The sequence below is a fragment of the Carcharhinus amblyrhynchos genome, chromosome 18 (assembly GCF_965287045.1).
Source record: "Carcharhinus amblyrhynchos chromosome 18, sCarAmb.v2.hapA, whole genome shotgun sequence".
NCBI classification, from domain to species: Eukaryota; Metazoa; Chordata; class Chondrichthyes; order Carcharhiniformes; family Carcharhinidae; genus Carcharhinus; species Carcharhinus amblyrhynchos.
The window spans coordinates 9,219,972-9,247,117 of NC_137341.1; the positions used below are offsets into that span (position 1 = coordinate 9,219,972).

The 27,146-nt window shown below is 45.9% G+C and overlaps 1 protein-coding gene across 1 annotated transcript in view; it reads right to left on the minus strand.

Moving 5' to 3' along the window:
- tex2l (testis expressed 2, like) overlaps nt 1–27,146 on the minus strand; it is a 100,449-nt gene that overhangs the window by 56,958 nt on the left and 16,345 nt on the right. Inside the window, exon 2 of the mRNA XM_080206074.1 lies at nt 3,456–4,868. Coding sequence (XP_080062200.1) covers nt 3,456–4,841 — 1,386 coding nt within the window. The 5' untranslated portion in view covers nt 4,842–4,868. The remainder of the gene's footprint in view (nt 1–3,455; nt 4,869–27,146) is intronic.

Below are 27,146 nucleotides of genomic sequence, written 5' to 3' on the forward strand. Positions count from 1 at the left end.
CTAGAGGTGATATGAGACTGTTCAGAGCTGAAAGGGTTAACATGTCGGACTGGCAAAACCGCACCACCCATCTGACCATGTACAAGATACGTGAGAAAGGGTAAAAAAAGAAGAATGCGTGTGGCTTAGTCTCAGTAACACTTAGTCATGTACATCCGTCTGTAGTCAGAGAAATGCAAAATCCTGCCATTGCTGGAATCTGAAACAAGAACCAAAAATGCTGGAAAACCTCAGCAGGTCTGACAGCATCTGTGGGGAGAGAACAGAGCCAATGACTTGAGGCTGAATGACCTGCATCCAGGTTCAAAATGTTGGCTCCATTCTCTCTTCGCAGATGCTGCCAAACCTGCTGAGGTTTTTCAGTATTTGTTGTCTACAGTTACATTTATCCCCAATAAACCAGTTACTGTTTAGACATATCTTATGTTACCACATTCATTCCTTAACCAGCAACAACCAAGAAGTGGGATCTCACAACACTAACGAGCTGAAATGTTGCCAGAATATTGCCATTTTCTAATTTAAGTGAGGCTTCTGGATGGACAGCTAAAATGCTTGGCCAAAGCTCACAGGGTCCTCATTCAGGGGCTGATATAGGCCCTGGCAGTGACTTGGTCTGGACAGGTAAATGGATGCATCTGTCCTGACAGGTGAAAGGAATTGAAGTTATGTTGGGATTTTTAACTTTAGGAACAGCAGCTGGTGATCGTTCAGGCCCCAGAAAGGGGAATATGGGCCTTTCCTGTCCCAGGCATCCCCGACTGCAGGAACCACTGAAACTTCCTTCCCCATCCAAGCCTGAGTGTCGGGTAACAGAAGCTACATCCTGCCCATCTCCTTATAGCTGAAGATTCAATAATTTCACTGAATGGGGCATGCTTAGCTGCTAACAGGGAATGCCTTTTCACAGGAATGAACAAAGGTGGAGATCATTACATCTTTTAAAGGGAAATGGAATACATATTTAAACCCCAGGAAGACGGTAAAGTAGGGGGAGAAGATGGGTTCAGTCTGGATCGCTCTTGTTCGAACGTAGATTATGGGCCGAATGGCCTTTTTCTACGTTCTTAACATCTAATGATTCTTGCAGTGCGCTAATACTTTTTTATATTTGGCCTAATTTTCTTCCAGATTATACAGTGAAAGGAATATTCAGAATACACCGAATAAGTCTCTCAACTTGTCCTTCTATTGAACTCTCTTTTGTCATTCTCGTTAACCGCGAGTCGCTGACTAGGCCACCATTTATTGCCCATCCCTAATTGCTCCGAGCTGACTGGTTGGTTCGGAAATTTCAGAGGCCTTTATTCAAAGCCTGCAGTCACATGTAGGCCAGGCCAGGCAAGGACGGCAGATTTCCTTCCCTAAGGGGCATCAGTGATCCAGATGGGTTTTCCAACAATGGGTTCGTGGTTAGACTTTTAATTCCAGATGTTTTATTGAATTCAAATTTCACCATCTACTGTGGTGGGATTCGAACCTGGGTCTCCAGACCATTACCCTGGGCCTTTGGATTCCTCGTCCAAAAAAGGTACCACTCCATCACCACCATTTGATATTATTCTGAATCAGACTTTAGCCAACTGAGCCAACCAATGTCTTTACAATATATCATGAGTGGGGGGACAAAAAGCTTCTTTATTGCCATTTAATGAGATAAGTTTTCACAATATTGTGATTATATTGTCATGTCTAATAATTAAAGTGTTTCCCCAATGAAGAATAAGTTAATGGAAAAGGTCCTGAGGGAGAGGATTTATGACCATTTGGAAAGATGCAGCTTAATCCGGTTTTGTGAGGGGTAAGTCCTGCCTCACAAATTTGATTGAATTCTTTGAGGAGGTAACTAAATGTGTAGACAAAGGTAGAGCAGTTGATGTCGTGTACATGGATTTTAGTAAGGCGTTTGATAAGGTTCCCCCTGGTCGGCTCATGAAGAAAGTAAGGAGGTGTAGGATAGAAGGAAATTTGGCCGATTGGATAAGTAACTGGCAGTCTCATAGAAGACAGAGGGTGGTGGTGGAGGGAAAATTTTCAGGTTGAAGGCCAGTTACCAGCGGTGTACCACAGGGATCACTGCTGGGTCCTCTGCTATTTGTGATTTTTATCAATGACTTGGAAGAGGGGGCTGAAGGGTGGGTCAGTAAATTTGCTGATGACACCAAGATTGGTGGCGTAGTGGATGAGGTGGAGGGTTCTTGCAAGCTGCAAAGAGACATTGATAGGATGCAGAGCTGGACTGAAAAGTGGCAGATGGAGTTTAACCCTGATAAGTGCGAGGTGATTCATTTTGGTAGGACAAACTTGAATGTGGATTACAGGGTCAACGCAGGGTTCTGAAGAATGTGGAGGAGCAGGGAGATCTTGGGGTTCATATCCACAGATCTCTGAAGGTTGCCACTCAAGTGGTTAGAGCCATGAAGAAGGCTTATAGTGTGTTAGCGTTTATTAACAGGGGATTTGAGTTTAAGAGCCGTGGGTTTATGCTTCAAGTATACCGGACCTTGGTGAGACCACATTTGGAATAGTGTGTGCAGTTCTGGTCACCTCACCATAAGAAGGATGTGGAAGCATTGGAGAGAGCGCAGAGAATATTTACCAGGATGTTGCCTGGTTTGGAGGGTAGGTCTTATGAGGAAAGGTTGAGGGAGCTGGGGCTTTTCTCTTTAGAGCGGAGGAGAATGAGATGTGATTTAATAGAAGTTTATAAGATGATGAGCAGGATTGATAGAGTGGATGTGCAGACACTATTTCCTCAGGTGGATGTAGCTGTTACTAGGGGGCATAATTATAAGGTTCATGGTGGGAGATATGGGAGGGATGTCTGAGGTAGATTCTTTATACACAGTGGTTGGGGTGTGGAATGCACTGCCTGCTGTGATTGTGGAGTCGGACACTTTAGGAACTTTCAAGCGGTTATTGGACAGGCACATGGAGCACACCAGAATGATAGGGAATGGGATAGCTTGATCTTGGATTCGGACATAGCTTGGCACAACATTGAGGGCCGAAGGGCCTGTACTGTGCTGTACTGTTCTATGTTCTAAACTGAATAAAATCCAACCGTTGGGGCACAGTAGTTAGCACTGCTGCCTCACAGTGCCTGTGACCCAGGTTTGATTCCCGGCTTGGGTCACTGTCTGTGTGGAGTTTGCACGTTCTCCCCGTGTCTGCGTGGGTTTCCTTTAGGTGCTCCGGTTTCCTCCCACAGTCCACAGATGTGCGGGTTAGGTGGATTGGCCATGCTCAGTTGCCCCTTAGTGTCAGGGGGCCTAACTAGGATAAATATATGGGATTACGGAGATAGAGCCTGGGTGGGATTGTGGTTGGCGTAGACTCGATGGGCCGAATGGCCTCTTTCTGCACTGTAGGATTCTATGATTCTATAACACTTCAGAGGATGGCTTACAAAGTATTAAATCTGTCGCCACATCAGAAGAATTATGATGCTTTACCTTCACAATTTCAGGATCCTGAGGTTCCCTGACAATGTTATCCAATTGCAGACTCTCATTAGCCAGGCGGGAAACATGGATGGGCTGCGAGGCCCGTGGTATCTGCAGTGAGATAATTAGCAGGCCCATCAAAAATCCACAGGTAAGTCCAAGGCAGAGGCCGGAGAAGAACAATGGCAATGGCAATACGAAATAGCTATAGGCGAGAGTGATAAAACACATCAGAGTTTTACTCGGCACTTTCGGAGGAGGTTGGGATGGAGCGAAGGCTGGTCTGGAGTACACGGCTTCCTGTCCACACAGCGTGCTGTCTTCGCTGGGCCCTGCTTCGACAATCTGCAGCACATCTCCATCCGAACAGATCTCATACCTTGGCTTGTTGTCCCCAAAGATCTGCGTAAAGGACAGACATTGCTTCTTCTGCTTTTCTTTCGAATGTCGCCCAGGGGAAGTCTCTGTGTTGGATGACCTATCGCTCTCTTTCTTTTCCGATTTGAGTATCTCCATTCTGAACTTATCAAAGCCAGACCTTCTGCTCTTACTATATAGATCACTGCTGCATTCTTCAGAGCCAGGGGCACAGGAGGAGTCAGTGCCACAAGTATTGGATTGGGATGTTTTCGATTTGGGGCTTCCACTGCTTTCATCTCCAATGATCTTGCTCAGCATGTTGAGTGGCTCCTGTATAGCCTCGGAGAACTTCCTTTTCGTGTCTTCCAGCTTGGCTTCCACCTCGGGAACTTTGAAGAAACTAATTTTGCTCTCCGTGGGTGAGAGCAGAGGCGACGGTGGGGCAGTTTTGGAATCCCCATTTCTTCCCCTGGGCTGTGTTAGTTGGCGCCAAAGGTGCAGGTTTAGTTTGGAGTCCGATTTTGACTGGGTGACCTCTGGCTCATGGCGTGAAATTTCAGTGGAGATAGACTTGACCAGGTTCAACAAAGGTTTTGGCTTCAGGGAGGACGTCTCTCGGGATTCGATTTCCGTGGACAGAGATTTAACCAGGCTAATCAGAGGCGTGGTCTCTGAGGAACTGCAGGAGTTTACTGAAGATGGTGAAGGGGAGGACACTGTCGGGAATAAGAATTCACCGAAAAATCCCGAAATAGAAGGGGAGGAAGGTAGGGATGAAGCCGGATAAGGAACATTCTTTTCCTCATCCACTGACGTCACCATTCTCTCATCCTCCCTCACCATCGAATGGGTCAGATCAACCCTGTCCGAACTCTCCCACTCCCCGCTTCTGGTGGGAGAGGTTAAGTGGATGACTATCCCTTTACCCTGGGAGGCCAGGGGCAGCTGGTGCATCTTGTCTTGCGCTTTGGGAGAGCAGGAGGGGGCTGACACCATGTCATGACCCAGCTCCTCGCTCCTGAAGTCTGCCATCATTTACAACCTGAAGACAGATCAGTGTTTCTGCAAAAGAAAAGGGAACAAATATTATAATCGCTGACTTCAGTCTGCAGATTCTGTCACTCGGATAGAAGGCTTTTGTGCTACTTGCCTACATAGAAACATAGAATCCCTACAGTGCAGCCGACCCATCAAGTCTGCACTGGCTGTCTGAAAGAGTATTGCACCCAGTTTTATCCCTGTACCCCAACGTTTACCAAGGCCAATCCGCCTAACCTGCACATCTTTGGACAATAAGGGACAATTTAGCATGACCAATGCACCTAACCTGCACATAGAACATAGAAAACCACAGCACAAACAGGCCCTTCAGCCCACAAGTTGCACCGATCATATCCCTACCTACCAGGCCTATCTATAACCCTCAATCCCATGTACTCATCCAGAAGTCTCTTAAAAGACCCCAACGAGTTCGCCTCCACCACCACCGACGGCAGCCGATTCCACTCACCCACCACCCTCTGAGTGACATCTTTGGAGTGTGGGAGGAAACCGGAGCACCCAGAGGAAATCCACGCCACTGAAATTTCACACCACGCTATGCAGACATGGGGAGAATGTGCAGCCTCCGCACAGGACAGTGACCCGAGGCCGGAATTGAACCCAGGTCTCTGGCGCTGTGAGGCAGCAGTGCTAACCATTCTGTCACTGTGCCACCCTTTGGTGATTATCCCTCAGTGGCATGTGCCAAATTCTCCTTGTTAATGCGATATTTTTGTTTTATGAGCTTCAATAACACAACTGCAACTTTGAATTTATAAAAAGTAGCATCTCTTTGTAGTGAAATTGTAGTGAGTTTGCACTCCGAGACCAATCTCAAAATTGACCTATTTAAAATTTCTGTCTCGGGATTCACATCTTGAACAATGTGGATAATTTAAAGCTTCACTCCTTTGCCATTTTCCCAAATTCATCCTCGGTCTCTCTCTGGTCACCCCAGAAACCTTCACAAATAGAGGTGAACGTTCACATCTCCTGCAGCCGTGGGGAAGTTTAACTTCAGGACCTCACTGGAATAGAATCAATCAACCTTCTTCCTGGAAGAAGGCACTTAACAGGTGCCAAGAGGGAAGGAAGGCATTCTTTAGATCCCAGTCATGAAGAGGTTGGTATTGCGGGGAGGGGGATGGTGGTGGGGGTGTGGGGGGTGGGGGGGGGGGGAGGTGGCTTTAGGTGGGTTTCATGGGAGGAGAGAGAGAGAGGGGCAGGGGCAATGGAGGCTTGTGAGGCCTTGTTCAATGCCCCTGCTCCTTCAGGCTCACTAAAGATAACTCTAACACTTAAAAGCTGAGTGTCTCTTTGGCAATCTACTCCATCCTTGTAGTAATGCCAGAGCTGCTTTCCCACTCAAGCTCTAGTTAAAATAGCATCAGGATCATATTGATGCCATTGGCCCCCGATTAACATTTAGATAGGAGTTCAACAGGCGCCTTATTTACCACCTCCCTTGGGGCGGCAATGTGGCACAGTGGTTAGCACTGCTACTTCACAGTACCAGGGACACAGGTTCGATTTCTGGTTGGATCACTGTCAGTGAGGAGTCCACACATCCTCCCCATGTCTGCATCAGTTTCCTCCGGGTGCTCTGGTTTCCTCCCACAGTCCGAAAGACATGATGGTTGGGTGCATTGACCATGCTAAATTCTCCCTCAGTGTCTGAACACTGTGCCGACAAGGGGATTTTCACAGTAACTTCATTGCAATGTTAATATAAGCCGACTTGTGACAATAATAAGCAATAAAAAAAAACCCAGCCTAGTAAAATCTGAGATTGGAAGGAACAGACGGTAAAACGAGATCTCTATTCCAACTGTTTTCATTCTGACTGTGTGAGGATAATTCGAACGGTATCTATCTTGATTTTTACAAATTGCTCCTATTTATACAACTGAGCTACAGTGAAACCACCTGGTTAGGCTGCATAGAAACTCCATAGGGAAAAGCTTGTACGGGATAATTCCATACGTCATATTAGGAATTTGGAGATGAAGATATTTCAGAGTCGATTGGGAACTTAGAATCATAAAATCCCTGCAGTGCAGAAGGAGGCCATTTGGCCCATTGAGGCAGTACCAACCACAATCCTACCCAGGCCTTATTCTCGTAACCCCTTTACCCTACTAATCCAGCTGATATAAGAGTCAGCTTAGCATGGCCAATCAACCTAACACACACATCATTGGAATTAGGTATGTTTGTGATATTTGTTTACGAGGAATTGTTATTTATTCTTTCGTTGGGATGTGGGCTTCATTGGCAAGGCCAGAACTTAGTGCCTGTTCCTCATTGCCCTTTAACTGAGAGACTCTCGAAGCCATTTCAGAGGTTAGTTAAGAATCAACCGCCTTACTGTGGGTCTGGAATCCCATGTAGGCCAGACCAGGCGAGGACAACTGATTTCCTTCTCTGAAGGAACCATTAGTGAACCAGATGGGTTTTTACAACAATCGATGATAATTTCATAGTTGCCATTTAGTTCCAGGTCTTATTAATAGAGGCCAAATCCTCTGATGTTGTTCACTCCACTGACAGCGAGAATGGAGAATTTGGCGGTCAGCGGGAATGGAGAATCCCAGCCGCGGGCGAGGTTGAAGAATTCTGGCCTACGTTTAAATTGCACTGGCTGTCACGATGGGATTTGAACTGGTGCTCCCAGAGGATTAGCCGAGCGCTCCAGATTACGAATCCATCAATATTACCATTACACCTCATCTCCCCAGGGTAGAATAGGTCAGGCTGGAGTTTAATCAGTCCAATGGAGGCCTCGCCCACTGGTTAGAGAATCAGCAGGGAACACACATCAGTTCCATGGGGAAGACCCGATGGTGTTGTGTCCACTTTGGATACTTAAATAGCCACCTTTGGGGCTTTCCTGGGATTCAGGACCCTGGCGCAGCTTCTGCCATTGACCAATCAGAGACATGTGTCGATTTGCTCATGAAGAGATCCCGTCTCTCTGATTGAATTGAAGGAGTTTTTGGCACTGCTGTGAGACTGACACGGGGACCTCTCCTGCAATGGTTCGAGCTGTGACAGCCTGGATTATATCTCTCTCATTGATTGGTGTAAAATGGTCAAAGGAAGCTGATAACTTTGCATCAATGTTTTTACCAGGGGACATGAGGGAACGGGGCAGGTGTAGAATGTCATCTCTGTCGCTGGAGTGAACAAAGGAAGCTTAATGATGAAGTTCTATTAGCATTATCTCCCGGACCAAGGGCCCTTGCTGGACAAGATGGCTGATTGTCCAGACAACCACAAACACTGTTTGCTTATTGGATTGAAGAGTCACAAAATAAACAATGTTTTTATTGATAACACATTCCTCAGACATACATAGGCGTCTCCAACCAAGATAGAGTTGGGACTGTGAGTTAACTAGGAAGTGAGAATGATGGAGTAGTTTAAGATTAGCTGTAGAGACCAGGTGTGTGAATGGACAGGTTAAGGTAATTAAATAATATATTTATATACCCTTAAAGTTTGAGATTTCTCAGAGAAGACATTAAGCTTCACCCTAAGTGATATTGTTTTGATTGTAAGCGTATTAAGGATTGAATAAGGGCAGAAAATTTTATGCTTCAATCAAACATTGTTCTCTTCAGAGTTCTATTTGCAATGAACTATTTGGTATTAAATTCATGGTAAGTTACGTCAGCTCTGACAAAGGGTCGTCCAGACTCAAAACATTGGCTCTATTTTCTCTGCACAGATGCTGTCAGACCTGCTGAGATTTCCCAGCATTTTCCATTCTGGTTTTATGTCAGTCCTGATTGTTTATTGTGCATGGGCGGCATGGTGGCACAGTGGTTAGCATTGCTGCCTCACAGTGCCAAGGTCCTAGGTTCAATTCCAGCTTCAGGTCACTGTCTGTGTGGGCTTCTCACTGTGTCTGCGTGGGTTCCCTCTGGGTGCTCCAGTTTCCTTGTACAGTCCAAAGATGTGTGGGTTAGGTTGATTGGCCGTGCTAAATTGATCCTAGTGTCAGGGAGATTAGCAGGGTAAATATGTGGGGTTATGGGGATAGGGCCTGGGTGAGATTGTGGTCAGTACAGACTCAATGGGCTGAATGGCCTCCTTCTGCACTGCAGGAATTCTATGTAAGTTTAGCATCAGGTTTAAAGGAATTCTGATTCTATTCATTTTCCAATCTTGCAGCACCAGGAAAATACTGGAAAATAATCAGTGAATATTCACTGTTTAAGAATTTGTGACGATTGTCGATTGAGGATGAGATGGTTGCAAGACCAGTCACGAGTCTGATAATAACTGCAACAACATAAAATGGCAACATCGTTACCTATAAAAGGTGAAGATGTAATGTGTTATTTTCGATCAATTAGTCTCATTATGTTAAAATCTACTTCACACAGGCATGCCAACGACAATGAAAGCTGTGACTGAATAATAATAATACAGGATCACAAAATAAAAGTGATATTGTGACCTAGATCAGTAATTAGACCAATGAACATTCAAATGTTGAAATGAGCTAAGAATAACCTGTAGTCACCCAAACTCATTCTTCAGTATTTGTTTTCCTGACTGAGTTCCAACATCTATCTATCCTTCCGAAGACGCATATTTTTCAATATTACCTCATTATTCTCGTGAAGTCAGTTTAATTGAATTATGGTTTGCTGAAAGGATGTTCCAAGTATGGAAGGGAACCTTAAAACCTGGAGATTCTAATGAATTACCACCGTTACAGGATTAATTAAATGTAAATTGTCAGAATAGACCTTATTATGCATGAAATGATGGAAGAATTCATTAATTTTAGGATTAAAGATTAGAATCGTAGAATCTGGACAGTGCAGAAGGAGGCCATTCGGTCCATCAAGCCTGCACCAACAACAATCCTGCCCAGCCCCTATCACCCCCCTGTATTTACCCAACAATCCCCCTGGCACTAAGGGCAGGATTTTTCAGCCACGCTCATCCCAAGACTGTAAACTCCTGCCAGAGATTAATGGACCTTTGCATGGTCCACCCCACCTGCCCGTTACGATTCCCATGGCAGGTGGGATATGAAAATTCCACCCTAAGCGTCAATTTAGCATGGCCAATCAACCTAATCTTTGACTGTGGGAGGAAACTGGAGCACCCGAAGGAAACCCACGCAGACACGAGGAGAACGTGCAAACTCCACACAGACAGTGACCCAAGCCGGGAATCGAGCCTGGGTCCCTGGCGCCATGAGGCAGCAGTGCTAACCACTGTGCCACCACTGCATTGCGATTTTGCATTGAAATTAATTTCAAGATGTAACTTGCTCAGTGAAGAACATAACAAGGTGGTTCACAGTGTGTTAGCACTTTGGCAGCACAATGAATGTTTGCGTAAGTTAGCGTGATTGGTAGCGCTCACATTTCTGGCCTCAAGTTGCACAGTCAGTTTTGTGTTTAACATAAAGGCTGAGACTCCAGGAGTACTGGATTGTCAGAATTGATGCCCCATGGATAAGACACAGGCATTGATTTTCACCCTCCATGTGGCACAGTAGTTAACACTGCTGCCTTACAGCGCCAGGGACCCAGGTTCAATTCTGGCCTCAGATGACTGCGTGCAGTTTATATGTTCTCCCTGTGTCTGCGTGGGTTTCCTCTGGGTGCTCCAGTTTCCTCCCACAGTCCAAAGATGTGCAGTTGATTGGCCATGCTAAATTGCCCCTTAATGTAAGGTAAATTAGGAGGTTAAATACATGGGGTTATGGGAATAGCTGGGATTGAGGTCTGTGTAGGCTCAATGGGCTGAATGGCCTCCTTCTTTAGGGATGCTGTGACATCTGATAACTTCTCACCCCCTTGCGAATCAAGAATCTATTTAGCTCTGCCTTACAAACTGGTAACTTTCCATTTTCCTCCCACAGTCCAAAGATACGTGACATAGGTTGATTGCTGAATCCCCTCTTAGTGTTAGGGGGATTAGCTGGGTAAATACATGGGGTTGTGGGGATGGGGGCTGAGTGGGATTGTTCTTTGTGCAGGTTTGATGGGCTGAGTGGCCTCCTTCTGTAGGAATTCTAGGCTGTTGGCGAGGAGTTGGGCATCAGCCAGGCTAGGCCCATCTGCCTCAGCATAAAGTGTCTACCAAGGCGAGATCTTCATTGTTGGGCGCCCAGGCCGGAGTCACACCACCCAACCCGGGAGGAGGGTGGAGGCAACAACAAGATAGCCAAGGCATGCTGTTTGAAAGGCCCACCTCAGTCCTGTGGGACTTTGCACGAGTAAAAATAGAAATGGGACTTGCTAGCAAACTGGAGATGGATATGAGGCCTCAGGGAGATTGAAGGCCTGTGTGAAGGGGTGAAGGCTGGAGCAGTATTGAGGTGGGAGGAGGATTGTAAATTTGGGGGACAAGATTCAATGAGGGAACGGGAGTTGATGGTCACAGGGGCAGCAGAGACGCGAGAAGCCTAGCTTTGAATTCAGTTCCAAACTCTGCAGTCTTATCAACATATTCAAAGTGGCCCTAGATTACTCTTTGATGTGAGTTATTGCCCACACTTCTTCCTGTCTTCATTAAAGTCAGAAGTAGGTAAGGTTGAGGCTGGTTTTGACTGGAAATTTCATTAAGAATGTAACCATCCCCAATCCATCTGTTTAAAATCAGCATCTCAGAAGGGCTTCTTAAATAAATGTTCTGTCTTCTAGTTCCCAGAATTCACACATTTAGACACAAACTGCTGGAGTTTCATCAAATACATTTTTTTGCAGATGTGCCTGCTAGACTGATACTTTCTCAAAAATCTTTTACTCCATTCTTTAAGTTGCAAAGCCAATGTGCAGATTGGGCCGGGTTAGACTGAATCCATCTCCTTTCCTGCCCCAAAAATCAAATTCAAATTGAATCCAATTCATGGTCCCCACAAGAGAGACAAACACGATGCAAGCTGACAAGAAAAAGTCCCATCTTGAGCGTGATTTTGGCCAAAAGGCTGAGAAGATTGATTGCTTGGCGCCTGACTGCTGCGGATCAGTAAATGCAGTACCCCGGATGGAACAATCAGTTCCTAACTCTTTACAAATAATTTAACGAATGTCAACATGCCATATTCAGCCAATTTAACTTAGCATTTTCAAACTGGCCCTAGATTACAAATACTTACTTTACACCCACATTAGTTGATATTTTCACCCTAATTGGTATTAATTTGTCCTGTGACTAGTGACATTGTGGGGAAAATAGAGCATCTTCTGAATTAATGAAACACTTTTAAGTAACTCAACTCATTTTATAACCAACAAGCAAAATTCGGTACCATTGAATATTGCTGCGAGATTGGAAATATTTAGCTCGTTGGCTATTTTATGTGGTTAATAATGCATTTTGGCACATAATGTACTGTCTTGTCTTAAAGTGCATCAAACTAATACCCTGTCAAATAGTTTGAAAGGACTTTCCTCTATATTATCCCCAGATCTCTTATCGGTTGTTATATTTGTGAGGAGATGGTGGTGTAATGTCACTAGACATTAGACTTAGTGCCCTGGGGACATGGATTCAAATCTCTCCATGGCAGCTGATGGAATTTAAATTCAATTAAAGTGAAAGTCAGTCTCAGAATCGTGATCGTGAATCTATCATCGATTGCTGTAAAGACACCTCTTGTTCACTAACGTCCTTTTAAGGAAGGAAATATGCCATCCTTACCTGATCTGACCTACATGTGACTCCAGGCCCCACAGCAACGTGGCTAGCTCTTAAATCCCCTCTGAAATGGCCTAGCAAGTCACTCAGGGGAAATAAGTAGAATAAGTGAACATCACGTTTGGTAATCATCCACTCAGATATCTTAACATCAGTGTACAATTATCATCTGTTGCTGGCTGATATATCCAAAGATGTGCAGGTTAGGTGGATTGATCGTGCTAAACTGCCCCTTAGTGTCAGGGGGACTAGCTAGGCTAAATGCATGGGGTTACAAGGTTAGGGCCTGGGTGGGATTGTTGTTGGTGCAGACTCGATGGGCTGAATGGCCTCATTCTGCACTATAGGATTGTATGATTCTATATTAGTTGGGATGTCTCATGGATTTAGCCTCAGGAAAACTGACTTTGTTTGTTTCACCCTTTGACATGCGTCCTGTAGATTTGATCAAATAACTCACAAATCTCCAGCGCTTCTTATTTACGGCGACAGATCTCAGGGCAGCCAAAAGGGCACTGGGCCAAATGTTGTGAAGATGAGGGAAAGATTAAAGAAGGTTTGGGTGTCTTCCCAATTGCACAGCAATTTACAGAGAAGGGGCAGTAATTAACACAGTCGAGCAACTATCCGTTTATTAGCTTTAATTTGGAATTAGGCTGAATTCTCCAGTCTTGTTCGTCCTGCCACTTCTGCCAGCAAGACAGGAGAACTTGGCGCTCAGCCAAATCCCCACTCACTGCAGCGCGTTTGGAGAATCCCAGTCATGGAAGTCAGTATCAGCCAAATTTCCATTCACTGTGGTAGGACTGGAGAATCCCAGCTGCGGATGAGGTCAGAGTCAGCCAAACCTCCATTCCCTGCGGCAAGACTGGAGAACTCCTGCCACGGATGAGGTCAGAGTCAGCCAAATCTCCATTCACTGCAGCGGGACTGGAGAACGTCAGCTGCGGATGAGGTTAGAGTCAGCCAAATCTCCAGTCACTGCAGCGGGACTGGAGAACCCCAGCCGTGGGCGAGGTCAGAGAATCCCCGGCCTTAATTTCAATTTAAGCAGCATGATAAAAATAGTGAGAAATTGCTGCTCCCAGATGTAAAATGAGTTCAATAATTTAGTTAATTTATTTTGGACTATTTCTTGTTGAATGCTATCATTTGGAAACAGACAAGCGTTTACAAAGTATCTCAGAGACACTGGGTGGAATTGTCTCATCCCACCTGACATGGGAATCATAGTGGGTGTGTAGACCATGCAAAGATCGATTGAGCTTGAGGAGGAGTTTCCAGTCTTGGGGCAAGTGTGGCTGGAAAATCTCACTCTGTGTATTGTACCAAAAGCCAGCAGGAACCATAGAGTTAGGAATGGTGGCACAGTGGTTAGCGCTGCTGCCTCACAGCACCAGAGATCTGGGTTCGATTCTCAGCTTGGGTCACTGTCTGTGTGGAGTCTGCACATTCTCCCTGTGTCTGCATGGGTTTCCTCCGGGTGCTCTGGTTTCCTCCCACAGTCCGAAAGACGTGCTGGTTAGATGCTTTGGCCTTGCTAAATTCTCCTTCAGTGTATCCGAACAGTGTGGCGACTAGGGGATTTTCACAGTAACTTCATTGCAGTGTTAATGTAAGCCTACTTGTGACTAATAAATGAACTAAAAAAAAGAATACCATGTTAAAGCCTGCCATGAATCCAACTTTTAACATTACTCCCAAAGTAAACAATTCATGAGGTTAATTGTATTTTCACCCACCGTTGATTTTTTTCCCTCTTCTATTTTGTAACAAAGCATTCCAAGAAATATTTCACTAATGCTCTTGCTTGCCAACTTCCCACCCGGCAATTTAAGTCAGTGAGATTTAATTTATTACCTAGGAATGAGCTATTCTAAAATCCATGTTATTACTGTCCGCTGCAGATCTGGCAAAGAAATTTTGTGCACTTTCATTTGTTTTTTTCTAGTTAAACGTACAGTTTCCTCTGTTCTGTTGGACAGGATTACCATTTTACCATTTTTCTAAGTAAACTCAACTTTGAATCACAATTTTATTTTCCATTAAGATTCTAAATATTTGTTTCATTTTACAATGAACTCAAAGTTTGATTTATGTACATTTTCATGATCTAAAAGTTATATAGTTTGCATAAATAGGGGAGGCAATGACCTGGTGATCCAGAAACTCAACTAGTGTTCTAAAGTAAAAGTTTATTTTTTTAGTCACAAGAAGTTACTGTGCAATTCCCTGAGTCACCACAGCCGGGCGCTGTTCGGGGCAAGTGTACCTAACCAGCACGTCTTTCAGAATGTGGGAGGAAACCGGAGCACCCGGAGGAAACCCACATAGACACGGGGAGTACGTGCAAACTCCACACAGACAGTCATCCAAACCAGGAATCAAACCTGGATCCCTGGCGCTGTGCCACTGTGCCGCCCTGGAGACCTGGGTTCGAATTCTGCCACGGCAGATGAATTGAATTCAATAAAAAAAATCTGGAATTAAAAATCTACTGACGACCATAAGAACATTGTCGATTTTCAGAAAAACCCATCAGGTTCACTAATGTCCTTTAGGGAAGGAAATCTTACCTGGTCTGGCCTATATGTGACCCAAGAGCTACAGCAACGTGGTTGACTCTCAACTGTCCTTGGGCAACGAGCTATGAGCAATAAATGCTGGCCAGCCAGCGATGCCCATGTCCCACAAACTCATTAAAAAAAATGCCTGGGTAATTCTATAATTAACTGAATGATATCAGAGCACCTAAACAATGATTGTTACAAATGTTGGTTAAACCCAAAAATGTGAACATTTGTCCTGATCTTCTGGTCTCTGACAATTTGGAGACCAAGCATACATGATCTGGAGAAATGCTTCAGGCTCCCTCCAAATTCATGATGCTCTTACTCGATGGGAATTGCCCAGGAAGTTTGAATTTCCGATGAGCAATTTCCCCACTCCCCAGGACTCTCCGAAAAAGTCTCCAACTCGGAGTTAGAGACCCCACCGAGAATGTTTAGACAGAGAAATCCTAATCTAACTCCTCAGTAACTACACAGCTGACCCCACAATCATCACAGTGACTACCCTGACTCCCCCCTGCTTACTCTCCAACCAGCCAAACTAGTCCCCACCAGCTGACTCTCTCCCATTGCACCCCCTTGGAATCCTACATGACTGATCCAATTTCATCACCCGACCCAGCTCTCACCCTACCTCCCCCTTACCACCCACCATACCCTCTTAACCACTTACCACATCCACCCTGTTCCCTTACCCACCTACCACACCAACCCTCACTCTCCCACTCACTCACCTCATCCATCTCACCCACCCTACCCCCTCACCATACCCACCCGGCCCTCTTATCCCTATCACTCCCACCCCATCCTCTTTCCCACTTACCTCATCCATCTCACCCTCTCACCCACCCTATCCCATAAATCACTTATCTCACCCAGCCTATCTCTCACTCACCCGACCCCTTACCACACCCATCATACCGTCTTACTCACCCTACCCCCTTACCACACCCACCATACCCTCTTAACCACTTACCTCACCCACCCTACCCCTTACCACACCTTCTCATCCGCCCTATTCTCTTACCACACCCACCATACCCTCTTAACCACTTACCTCACCCACCCTACCCTCTTACCCACCCTATCCTCTTACCCACTTACCCTGCCAACTTATATTTTGTTGTGTGGTTGGGGTGTAGACAGTGTTCTTTGGGGCTTGTCTATTCTTCATAGTGAGCTGTTTGAGATCATACTTCCTTAAAGCCTTTATTCTCTTTACTGTTGTTGTGTACATATTGGAGGTTGGAATTACTCTTACTTTGAGTGGTGGGATTTTCTAGCCTTTCCCACTGGTGGGATCTTCCTGTCCAGCCAAGGGCGACCCACCCCCTTCCCAGCGGTGGAGGGTGCCAACAACAGGAATAACCCATTGACTGTGGCAAGACCGGAAAATTCCGCCACTGGCCATTGGCGCGCCCACCTCCGTCACCACAGAACACGCCGCAGAGGGAGTGGAAAATCACAGCCCAGGTCTCTATCGCTCAATCGTGTGATCGTACATCAGCATCATGTATGGTTCCAATGTTAACCCTTCACTCTGCAATGTACACACCTACACACTCACCCAGCCACCCTTACACTCATTTACTAACACACTGAGAAGCCTTGGGATGCTGACCAGAATACTGCAGCTAGAGCTGTGAAAACTCCACACAGACAGTGACCCGAGGCTGGGAACTGAACCCAGGTCCCTGGGGTTATGAGGCAGCCGTGCTAACCACTGTGCCACCGTGCCACCTGAATGTCAAACTGTGCAGATATCATATTTGCAATTGTGCATTTCCATCTGATTTTTTTTCTCCCACAAAATATAATTTATCCATCACTTTTAAATACATGATATAACAGTTAATATTTGACATGACATAAAATGCTATCCAATTCAATTTTGTTTCCATACAGTATATGGCACAATGCCACATGCACACTTAGATTTTGTGATCACAATATACATTTCACAGCTGGGTTCATACAGCTTGAGGGGTTTTACACAGATTCCAGCCCCCCAGTTTACTATAGGGCAAAGCTTTAGATGGGTTCCTTTCCTCTTTGCGACAACTGACAGGGTGGCACGGTGGTTAGCACTGCAGCCTCACAGCACCAGGGATCTGGGTTCAATCCCCAGCCTGAGTTACTGTCTGTGTGGAGTCTGCACGCTCTCCCCATGTCTCTGTGGGTTTCCTCCGGGCACTCCAGTTTCCTCCCACAGTTTGAAAGACGACTCGGTGGATTGTCTGCGCTCAGTGTACCCGAATAGGCACTGGAGAGTGGTGACTAGGGAATTTTCACAGTAACTTCATTGCAGTGTTAATGTAAGCCTACTTGTCACACTAATAAAAAAAAAACTCGCTGCGTGAAACAAATTCTCCTCAACTCTCCCCTGGTTCCTTTGGGTTAAGATGAGTTCACTGGTTACCCGAACCTTCCACCAGCGAAACGACTCAAACAAAACTATTTGGTACCTTGTCCTCACATGACCCTTGTACACAGAGGCAAACACAGCCACGTGAGTCTGTGCCACCGTGCCGCCCTTCACTATAAGCATTCCTTACATCGAAATAGGAAGCATTTTAATTAGTAATTTTCCTGACTGGAATAACTGTCTGATTTAATTCCAAAAGGATTAACATGATTTTGCCTCTTCGGACAAGTACACATTGCTGGATATTTTCCTATCCATTAATAGATCCGAGTTGTGCTTTTTCGTCCCTTGTTGTCTCTCTGCCATGGAGCTGTATCTATTTTATTTGAGTTCTTTCTGCCTGTTTTGCGGCAGCTATAGCTTCAGTAAATCTGGGGCAATCTGCTTGGTTTTATCTGTGGGATTTTGATTCAGTTCTGACTGGAGTTGGGCTGATTATTAAGCTGAAATGCTTGGTTCTGGGTCTTTTGTTCTCCTTGTACTTTGTCGACAATGTGCTGCCGGGCTCTGAGATTTGTTTCCAAAGGCCCCTTTCTGCTTGTCACATTGAGTCAGCGTCCCATCCCTCACTCCGCTGCCTTTTGAGTCTTCATTCTGCTATTTCCCTGCAAGTCAATACCAGCCCGGTAAAGTTCTGTGGGTTTCTGTCCCACGTGAAACACAAATATACAAGGGTGGTGAATCTGATAAGTTTCAGCTTCTATTCCTCTTTCAAGAATTGCCCTTATGTGCGCACGAGTCTTTGTAAATCGCCCATCCCAGGCCTAACTGCCCACTTATAAAAAATAGAACTCAACATGAGAAAATGCCGAATTAAAAGAAGAATGGCCCAAATAAAGTGAAATAAATGGAAGATAGCCACGTGTGCACTGTGTACTTACAAGATAATGAAGGGGCTGGATAGGGTAGAGGTAGAGAGGTTCTTCCCGCTCAGAAAGGATAGCAGGACTAGAGGGCACAGCCTCAAGATAAGGGAGAGGCGGTTTAGATCAGAGTTGAGGAGGAACTTCTTCACTCAAAGGGTGGTGAATCTCTGGAATTCTCTGCCCGTTGAAGTGGTGGAGGCTACCTTGCTGAATATATTTAAGTCACGGGTAGATAGGTTTCTGATAGACAGGGGAATTAAGGGTTATGGGGAGAAAGCGGGAAAGTGGAACTGATCCACTTCAGATCAGCCATGATCTTATTGAATGGCGGGGCAGGCTTGAAGGGCTAGATGGCCTACTCCTGCTCCTATTTCTTATGTTCTTATGTTCACTGCGTGACAGTCGCCTCCTGTTGTTTGTACATCCTAAAATTTGACATCAAAGGCAAAAGGTTTACGGCTTTCATGAAGTTATTTATGAATGATTTATTGGAGAAATTGGGCGGCACAGTAGCACAGTGGTTAGCACTGCTGCCTCATAGTGCCAGGTACCTGGGTTTGATTTGGGCCTCGGGTGACTGTATATGTGCAGTTTGGACATTCTCCCCGTGTCTGCGTGGGTTTCCTCTGGGTGCTCCGGTTTCCTCCCACTCTCCAATGATGGTTACATTAGGTGGATTGGCCATGCTAAATTGCCCCTTACTGTCCCAAGGTGTGTAGATTAGGGGAATTACCCAGGGGAAATGTGTAGAGTTACGGGAATAAAGCGGGGTCAGAGAGTTGGTGTAGACTCGATAGGCCAAATGGTTTCCTTCGGCACTTTCTGTTTTTATTCCTGAAAGAGGAAGTTGTGACTGGTTGTGTTTTACATTGTCTTTGTTTTTTAAACTGAGTAATGGAGATGGTGAGTGATCCTTCCCATCACACCAGCTGCTGCTCAGGTATCACAAGAGATTGTGTGAGGAGGGAATGGTGACACAGTATGGGACAGACAGTGGTCAGCACTGCTACCTCACAGCGCCAGGGACCCGGGTTCGAATCCTGACTTGGGTCACTGTCTGTGTGGAGTTTGCACACTCTCCCTGTTTGTTCCGGTTTCCTCCCACATCTGAAAGATGTGCTGGTTAGTGCATTGGCCGTGCTAAATTCTCCCTCCGTGTACCCAAACAGGCACCAGAACGTTGGGGGGGTGGGGGTGGAGGGTGGGGTGGGGGGGGGTGGGGGGGTGGGGGGTCTTTTGGATCATTCTTTCAGATCAAACCAAGCAAACAAACTTAAATTACGTTTGGACAAAGAAAAAGGGGGCGGCTCCCCAAAAGGAGGGGGAACGGCCCGAACAGAAACAAAAAGGTACAAAGGAAACTTCAGACACGTTAAATCAAAATGTGATTGTCGGGGCCTATAATGCACCTCAGCCCCTGCGGTGCCCAATGGGCACGGAAGGGCACCAGAGTGTGGTGACGAGGGGATTTTCCTGTAACATTGCACTGTTAATGTGACAGTAATAAATAAACTTTAAAACCTTAAACTGGTGTGGAATGTGAGAAGTCAGTATAACCATTTGATACTTCCTATGTTGCCGCTGAGCTCAGACTATATCACAGCTGGGGCAGTGATGGTGAATATCCATCACTTCCATTACGGTGAGGCCAGGCATTCACCTCCCCTTGTGTGTCACCTGTTTATCCAACAGTAAGGATACTCGAATTACGAGCAATAAAAGAACTAACTTAACAAAGTAAAGATTTAATAAAGAAACTTCATTTACACCAACCCCTGGGCCACAAATGTTCCCCACAGTCCCCATCTGCTTTATTTACATAGTGGGTCAGCTGACCACCACACCACTTTGCCATTGGTTACATTGTCTTCCAGGTCAGCTGACCCTCACAGCATGTCATCGTTCTCACATCACCTTGTGGAGCGAGGGAGAGAGGAAGGGAGGGAAGTGTGTCATTGAGGGTGCTGCTGCTGCAACATTGGCGGGTCATGTGGCTGTTGCAATGAAACAGCTGACAGTGTGAGATGTGGGCGTGAGGCTTGCCGGAGTGCTGTGTGTGAGAGGATGAAATGAACTTCAAGTATGGGCCGTGGTTTTTAAGAGATTGCTGGTTGGTGAGTTGATGGGGATGTGGGGGTTCGAGGGGAGTGTGAGCTAATGGTGCAGTCGATGGGATATGTAGGATTTGAAGATGCATTCACTGACCTTGACCGCTTGTATAACGTCACTGAATTCCTTCCTGCACTGCATCCTGATCCGAGGCAGTGCATTGCTACATGACAGCTCCCACTCAATTCACAGTGTCTGTCTGGAGAACCTCTGGGCCACCTGTTAATAAACCATCTGCATCACCATGGGGGCAGCACGGTGGCACAGTGGTTAGCACTGCTGCCTCACAGCGCCAGGAATCCAGGTTCAATCCCTGGCTTGGGTCACCAAATGTGTGGAGTTGACACATTCTCTGCGTGGATTTCCTCTGCTGCTCCAGTTTCCTCCCACAGTCTGAAAAATGTGCTGGTTAGGTGCGTTGGCCATGCCAAGTTCTCCCTCAGTGTACCCAAGCAGGTGCCAGAGCATGGCAACCTGGGGATTTTCACTCTAACTTCATTTCAGTATTAAATTGTGACTCTAATAAATAAACTTAAATCTCTTTTCCCTGACCCCTTACAACCAGCGTCAAAATGTTGCATCAGAGAATTTTGGAGACCGCTCTGTGCCATGTTGTATCATCCTGGGATCTTCCCCAAGCCAAACTCCATTATGGTATGGCCTCCAGCGTATGCCCCAGTCCCTTTAAGAGGCGCAGACTGGCTTTAAGCAGTGCAGGCAAGCTTGAGCTCATGCCAGTTGACAAAGACTTTGTGTCACCTACCCGGGCAAGCAGTCTGTCGACAGCACGCTCTGCATAGCTGCACACTGTAATCATGTCAATAAGGGGGCAGCATGAAGTCTGCATGCTGCTTGCATCAGAAGCAATGGGCACAGTGGGTTCATTACACACCATGATGCCCAGCACTGTTTCTGGGCTCTGATCTATGACTAACATTGTCACTTAGGCAGCAAAGGCTGTCAAATGCGGCATTGTCAATTAGTGAGATCCAAAGAAATTTAAAATAATTTGAATATTGTGTTTTGCTCTATCAAATGTTCATTCCTTTTGATTTTAAATTACGTAATCCCGCTTGGCTGTATGCAATGCAATTACCAGTAACCTTTTGCAATAGATTGCAGAGGATTGAATCTTATCAGCTACAAAACCCACTTAGTCACAGAGATTTAAACCTCCCAGGCTTGCATTTTGGATTAATGAAAGGAGCATTGGTTTTCAACTATGAGAGAGTTCCTATGACATTGAAAAACGACAGATTAAACAGAAGCTATTTTTAGTGGCATTTTAATGCAGACAATGGAGTGACATTGCTGTGTTTGTGTGTGTGCCTGTGTGCGAGTATGTGTCTATGTGCATGTGCATGAGTGTGTGCACTCACAATGGTGTATGTGTGTGTGTGTGTGCATGTGAGTGAGTGCATGTGTGTGTGAAATGTGCGTGAGCAAATGTATGTGTATGTCTGCATGCACGCAATTTCAAATGTGTGTGCGCGTGGGAGCACACGTGTGTGTGCACATGCGTGCAAATGTGTGCGTGTGCGCCCGCGAGCGAGCGTATGCGCATGAGTGTGCGCACGAGCGTGGGTGTGCATGCACGTGAGTGGCTGTGTGTGCTTGCACGTGTGTATATGTGAGTGTGTGTGTGTGCGCACTGCATGTGGATTCACTTCTTATATTGTGAGGAGGCATTGCTGAGGAATGGGTTATTTTCTAGCTTTAATTGATGACAGTATTTGGTGTGGTCTAAGTCGAGATAATGCTGGGATTCTTCTATCTCGTCCTGAGCCTGTGTTTTTTAGCCATTGGACATTCACACTTGGTGAGGGCAGAAGTGGGTGTGAAATGTGCTTCCTGCTGCAATCAAGGTGAAGTCGCACTGACTGGACAATTAACAAGCCAGACAAGGTGCGGGCTGTTCCCAGTCTGCTCCCACAGGGGGACAGCTACTGCAGAGTGGTCTGCATCGCCTACAAAATAAATCCCGATAGAGAAACACTGCAAAGAATGTCTGGGCAACACATTCAGACACAAACCTCAGTCCTGAGACTCTGTTTTAATATTCTTTTCATCCTGCCCTGGATCAAGGTTGCAACTAAAACATAACGGCCTGCCAACTGTGAAGTAAAGTTTAAAGTTTATTTATTTGTCTCACATTAACACTGCAATGAAGTTACTGTGAAAATTCCCTAGTGGCCACACTCCGGCGCCTGTTCGGGTACACTGAGGGGGAATTTAGCACGGCCAATGCTCCTAATCTTTCAGACTGTGGGAGGAAGCCAGAGCACCCGGAGGAAACATGGAGAGAATGTGCAAACTCCACACAGACAGTGACCCAAGCCGGGAATCGAACCCAGGTCCCTGGCTCTGTGAAGCAGCAGTGCTAACCACTCTGCCACCGTGCCGTGGAAGGAGACTGGCCGCGTAACGTGACTTTCAGTTGGCCCCTCCTTGGGCTAAATTACCGGGCAATGTTGGCAGGTGCGCTTCCAATTCTCATGCCTGCTCGCCGACTGAAAAATCACGTGAGTGGGCCACGTGCCTGATTCCAGGCTGGGCACGGGCCTGCCCACGCAGCTTAGAATTCTGGCCTTGGCTCTGGGCACCAAAACCCATGATGTGGGTATGCCGGCGTTGGACTGGCGTAAACACAGTAAAAAGTCTGACAACACCAGGTTTTAGTCCAACCTATTTATTTGATAATATTCTCACAAGCAATCATTGATGGGTGTTCCATTTTCCCTTGATCCTTCCGGAGGATACCCGCATCTTCGGCTAGGTCAGAATTTGTCACCCATTGCTGACTGCCCTTGAGAAGGTCATGTTTTGCCACTTCTGGAACCACTGCAGTCTGTCGGTACACTTGCAATAAGGAGTTCTCCTTTGAGGCTGAGTTAAGGCACTTGTTGAGGCAGTGAGTAACAGCCACTTTGATGTGGAATACTGTTATACAGGACTGCAGACAGACCCAAACCACCCAGTGGAGCAACGTGTGTGCAGGCAGATACATTTTAAAGTGGGGGACTGGAGATGTCAGTGTTTTTATTCTTTAAATACCAAAGATTTATTGAGTATCCAATAAGTTTTGTACCTTCTGAATTCTGTGTCCTCGTGAAGTGAACAGAATTTCTGCTTTTTATGTTAATCTAATTCTTTCTCACCAATATGCATCTGGACTGTTCCAGAAAATGCTTCACATTGACACAACCCATTGGCGTATTCATATTTTAATCAAACTCTGATACCGATGGTACATCTCAGTCCGCGTGCTGGAGCAGCACGGTGGCACAGTGCTTAGCACTGCTACCTCACAGCACCAGGGACCCAGGCTCGATTCCCGGCTTGGGTCACTGACTGCACACTCTCCCCGTGTCTGCGTGGGTTTCATCCGGGTGCTCCGGTTTCCTCCCACAGTCTGAAAGATGTGCTGGCCATGCTAAATTCTCCCTCAGTGTACCCGAACAGGCGCCAGAGTGTGGCGATTAGGGGATTTTCACAGTAACTTCATTGCAGTGTTAATGTAAGCCTGACTTGTGACACTAATAAATAAATGTTAAAGGAAACTGCTGGCTTGAGGCAGGTTTGCCAAATGTTCGGGAAAGTTGGGAGCAAGATTTAGTGGGTGAGGCACCCAGATTTCACAGTTTAATGTTAAAATCACCCTTCTGATGTTTGAAACGGAAAAGCATTCTAAAACTTCTGCAAACTCCTTGGCAATAAGCCACCGTTTAAATGTAAATAAAGGATAACTGGGCTTTCGTTTAATTAGCTTCCATTGATAGTTAATTAGGAAGGAGGTGAATTTCTTATCCACTAACAAATATTTTTCATGTTTAAAAACAGTACGTGGCTGCTAACAAGTTAATAAAAAACATTCAGTGTGAATACTTTCCCATTGCACACACAACAATATCAATATGAATCAGTGTTAGATTCCTCCTGACTCCCCAAAGCCTGTCCACAAGGCACAAGTCAGGAGTGTGATGGAATACTCTTCACTTGTCTGGATGGATGCAGCTCCAACAACACTTGAAGCTCAACACCATCCAGGACAAAGCAGCCCCCTTGACTGGTACCCCTTCGATGAAGATTCAATCCCTCCACACAGTGGTAGCTGTGTGTACCACCTAGAAGATGCACTGCAGCAACTCGCCAAGGCTCCTTAGATAGCATCTTCCAAACCCATGACCTCGGCCACCTTAAAGCACAAGACCAGCACACACTGGAGAATACCACCACCTGGAAGTTCCCCTCGAATCTCCATCCTCAGTGTCACTGGGTCAAAATCCTTCCTTAACAGCACTGTGGGTGTTCCTATATGGGCTGCAGCAGTTCAAGTAGGCAGCTCACCACACCAGCACCTTCTCAAGGGCTATTAGGGATGGGCAGTAAGTGCTGGTCTCGCCAGCGATGCCCAAATCCCGTGAACAAAGATAAAATAAATCGAAAATGATTGTTGTTACTATTTTGAGTCTAGATAGCCCTTTGTCAGAGCTGAAGGGTCATCTAGACTCGAAATGTTGGCTCTATTCTCTCCCCACAGATGCTGTCAGACTCGCTGAAATTTTCCAGCATTTTCTGTGTTTGTTTCAGTATCTGCAATGTTTTTCTTTTATATTTAGATGATCATTGTTTAGTGGTCTTTTAAGCATCGGAGGATGACTACAGAGTCAGAGCACTTTTTCAGTTTCGGATTTTCCAGTTTTGGGGTGTGTGGCCGGAAAATCCCACTCAAAGTCTAATGAGGAAATGCTGGAAAAGGCTGGAGAAATGAGGAAATTAGTGCAGAACATCAAGGAGAGAAAGACACAATATTCTGGTCACATCATTAGGGCATGCGCAGCCATGGTGACACAGTGGGTTAGCACTGCTGCCTCACAGTGCCAGGAACCCGGGTTCAATTCCCAGCTTGGGTCACTGTCTGTGTGGAGTTTGTACATTCTCCCCGTGTCTGCGTGGGTTTCCTCCCACAGTCCAAAGATGTGTGGGTTCAATGAATAAACCATGATAAATGAGTGGAGGTATGGGGATTGAGAGAGGGGGCCTGGGTACGATACTCTGTCAGAAAGCTGGTGCAGACTCGATGGACTGAATGGCCTCCTGCGCTGTAGAGATTCTATTCTATGATTCCTAACAGCACTGGGGGTGTACTTACACCACACGGTCTGCAGCGATTCAAGGTGGCAGCTCACCACCACCTTCTCAAGGGTAACTAAGGATGGGCAATAAATACTGGCCAGCCAGTGACACCCGTATCCCATGAATGAATAAAAGAAAATGGCGTTTGTCTGTAACTGTGAGGGTCACAGGTCAGGCCATCAGGATGTGTGTGTCACCCAGGCAAATGAGCAGCAGAGGAGGGTAGAATGATGAGAATGAAGACAGATATTCAGCGCTTCAGTAAAGTGTCATTGAAGATAAGAGATTAAAACATTCTTCAGGAAAGAAAAACACGACAGCAATATGTTAGAATGTTGACAGCATTTGCTATCTCATCCTGAAGAGCTAAGCAGTCAACTAATTATGAGGTGCGTTTGCCAGTTTTATATCATAATCAGAAGCACTTAGCTCTGCTGGACTATAATCAGCCATGAATAATTGAATGCTCCTCAGGAAATCAGAAGGGACAATTATAGGTTGGGAGTAATGAAGTTAACCATTGATTAGCTTAAACTGTTGGAATTTTGCCGTAGGGACTTTGTGTTATGCAGGGTGATGGAGATGACATGGGTGGTGGGATGGTCGGGGATGGGTGGTGAGGGGGAGGGGATGGGGGGGGAGGGGATGGGTGGTGAGGGGGAGGGGATGGGGGGGAGGGGGAGTTCCTTGTGCGCATCTTTTTTTGTCTTCTTGACATCACTTGCAGCAAGACAGGAGGAGGAGATGGAAAGCCTTGTACTTCCCTCATCAAAAGCAGAAGAAGGACAAAGAAGGTGAGAGAAGGAGAAGTTGTACATTGAAGGTATGGTTGCTACATTTGTTGATGTGATAATTTGATTTGATTTACTGTTGTCACATTTATTAGTATACAGTGAAAAGTATTGTTTCTTGTGCACTATACAGACAAAGCATACTGTGTATAGAGTAAATAGGGGAGAAGGTAAGGAGAGGGTGCAGGATGTAGTGTTTTGTCATAGCTAGGGCCTGGGAAAAGATCAACTTAATATAAGATAGGGTCCATTCAAAAGTCTGATGACAGCAGGGAAGAAACTGCCCTTGAGTCGGTTGGTACATGTCCTCAGACTTTTGTATTCCCCACGGAAGAAGGTGGTGTGTGGGGTCCTTGATTTTGCTGGCTGCTTTTCCAAGGCAGTGGGAAGTGTAGGCGGAGTCAATGGATGGGAGACTGGTTTGCGTGATGGACTGGGCTTCATTCACGACCCTTTGTCCCTCCTTGTGGTCTTGGACTCCCCAAATGGTATTGAGGCTCGCTGTGAAGATAGGAACTGCTACCTACTCTGCCAAGGCCACTGTACAGATGTTAAATGCATATATTTGTTAAAATGGAATTTCTTTAATGGCATGGTGAGCTTCGCAGACAAGGCCAGAGTTGTCCATCCCCAACTGCCCTTGAGATCAGAGAATCCTACAGTGCCGAAGGAGGCCATTCGGCCCATCGAGTCTGTATTGACAACAATCCCACCCAGGCCCCATTCCCATA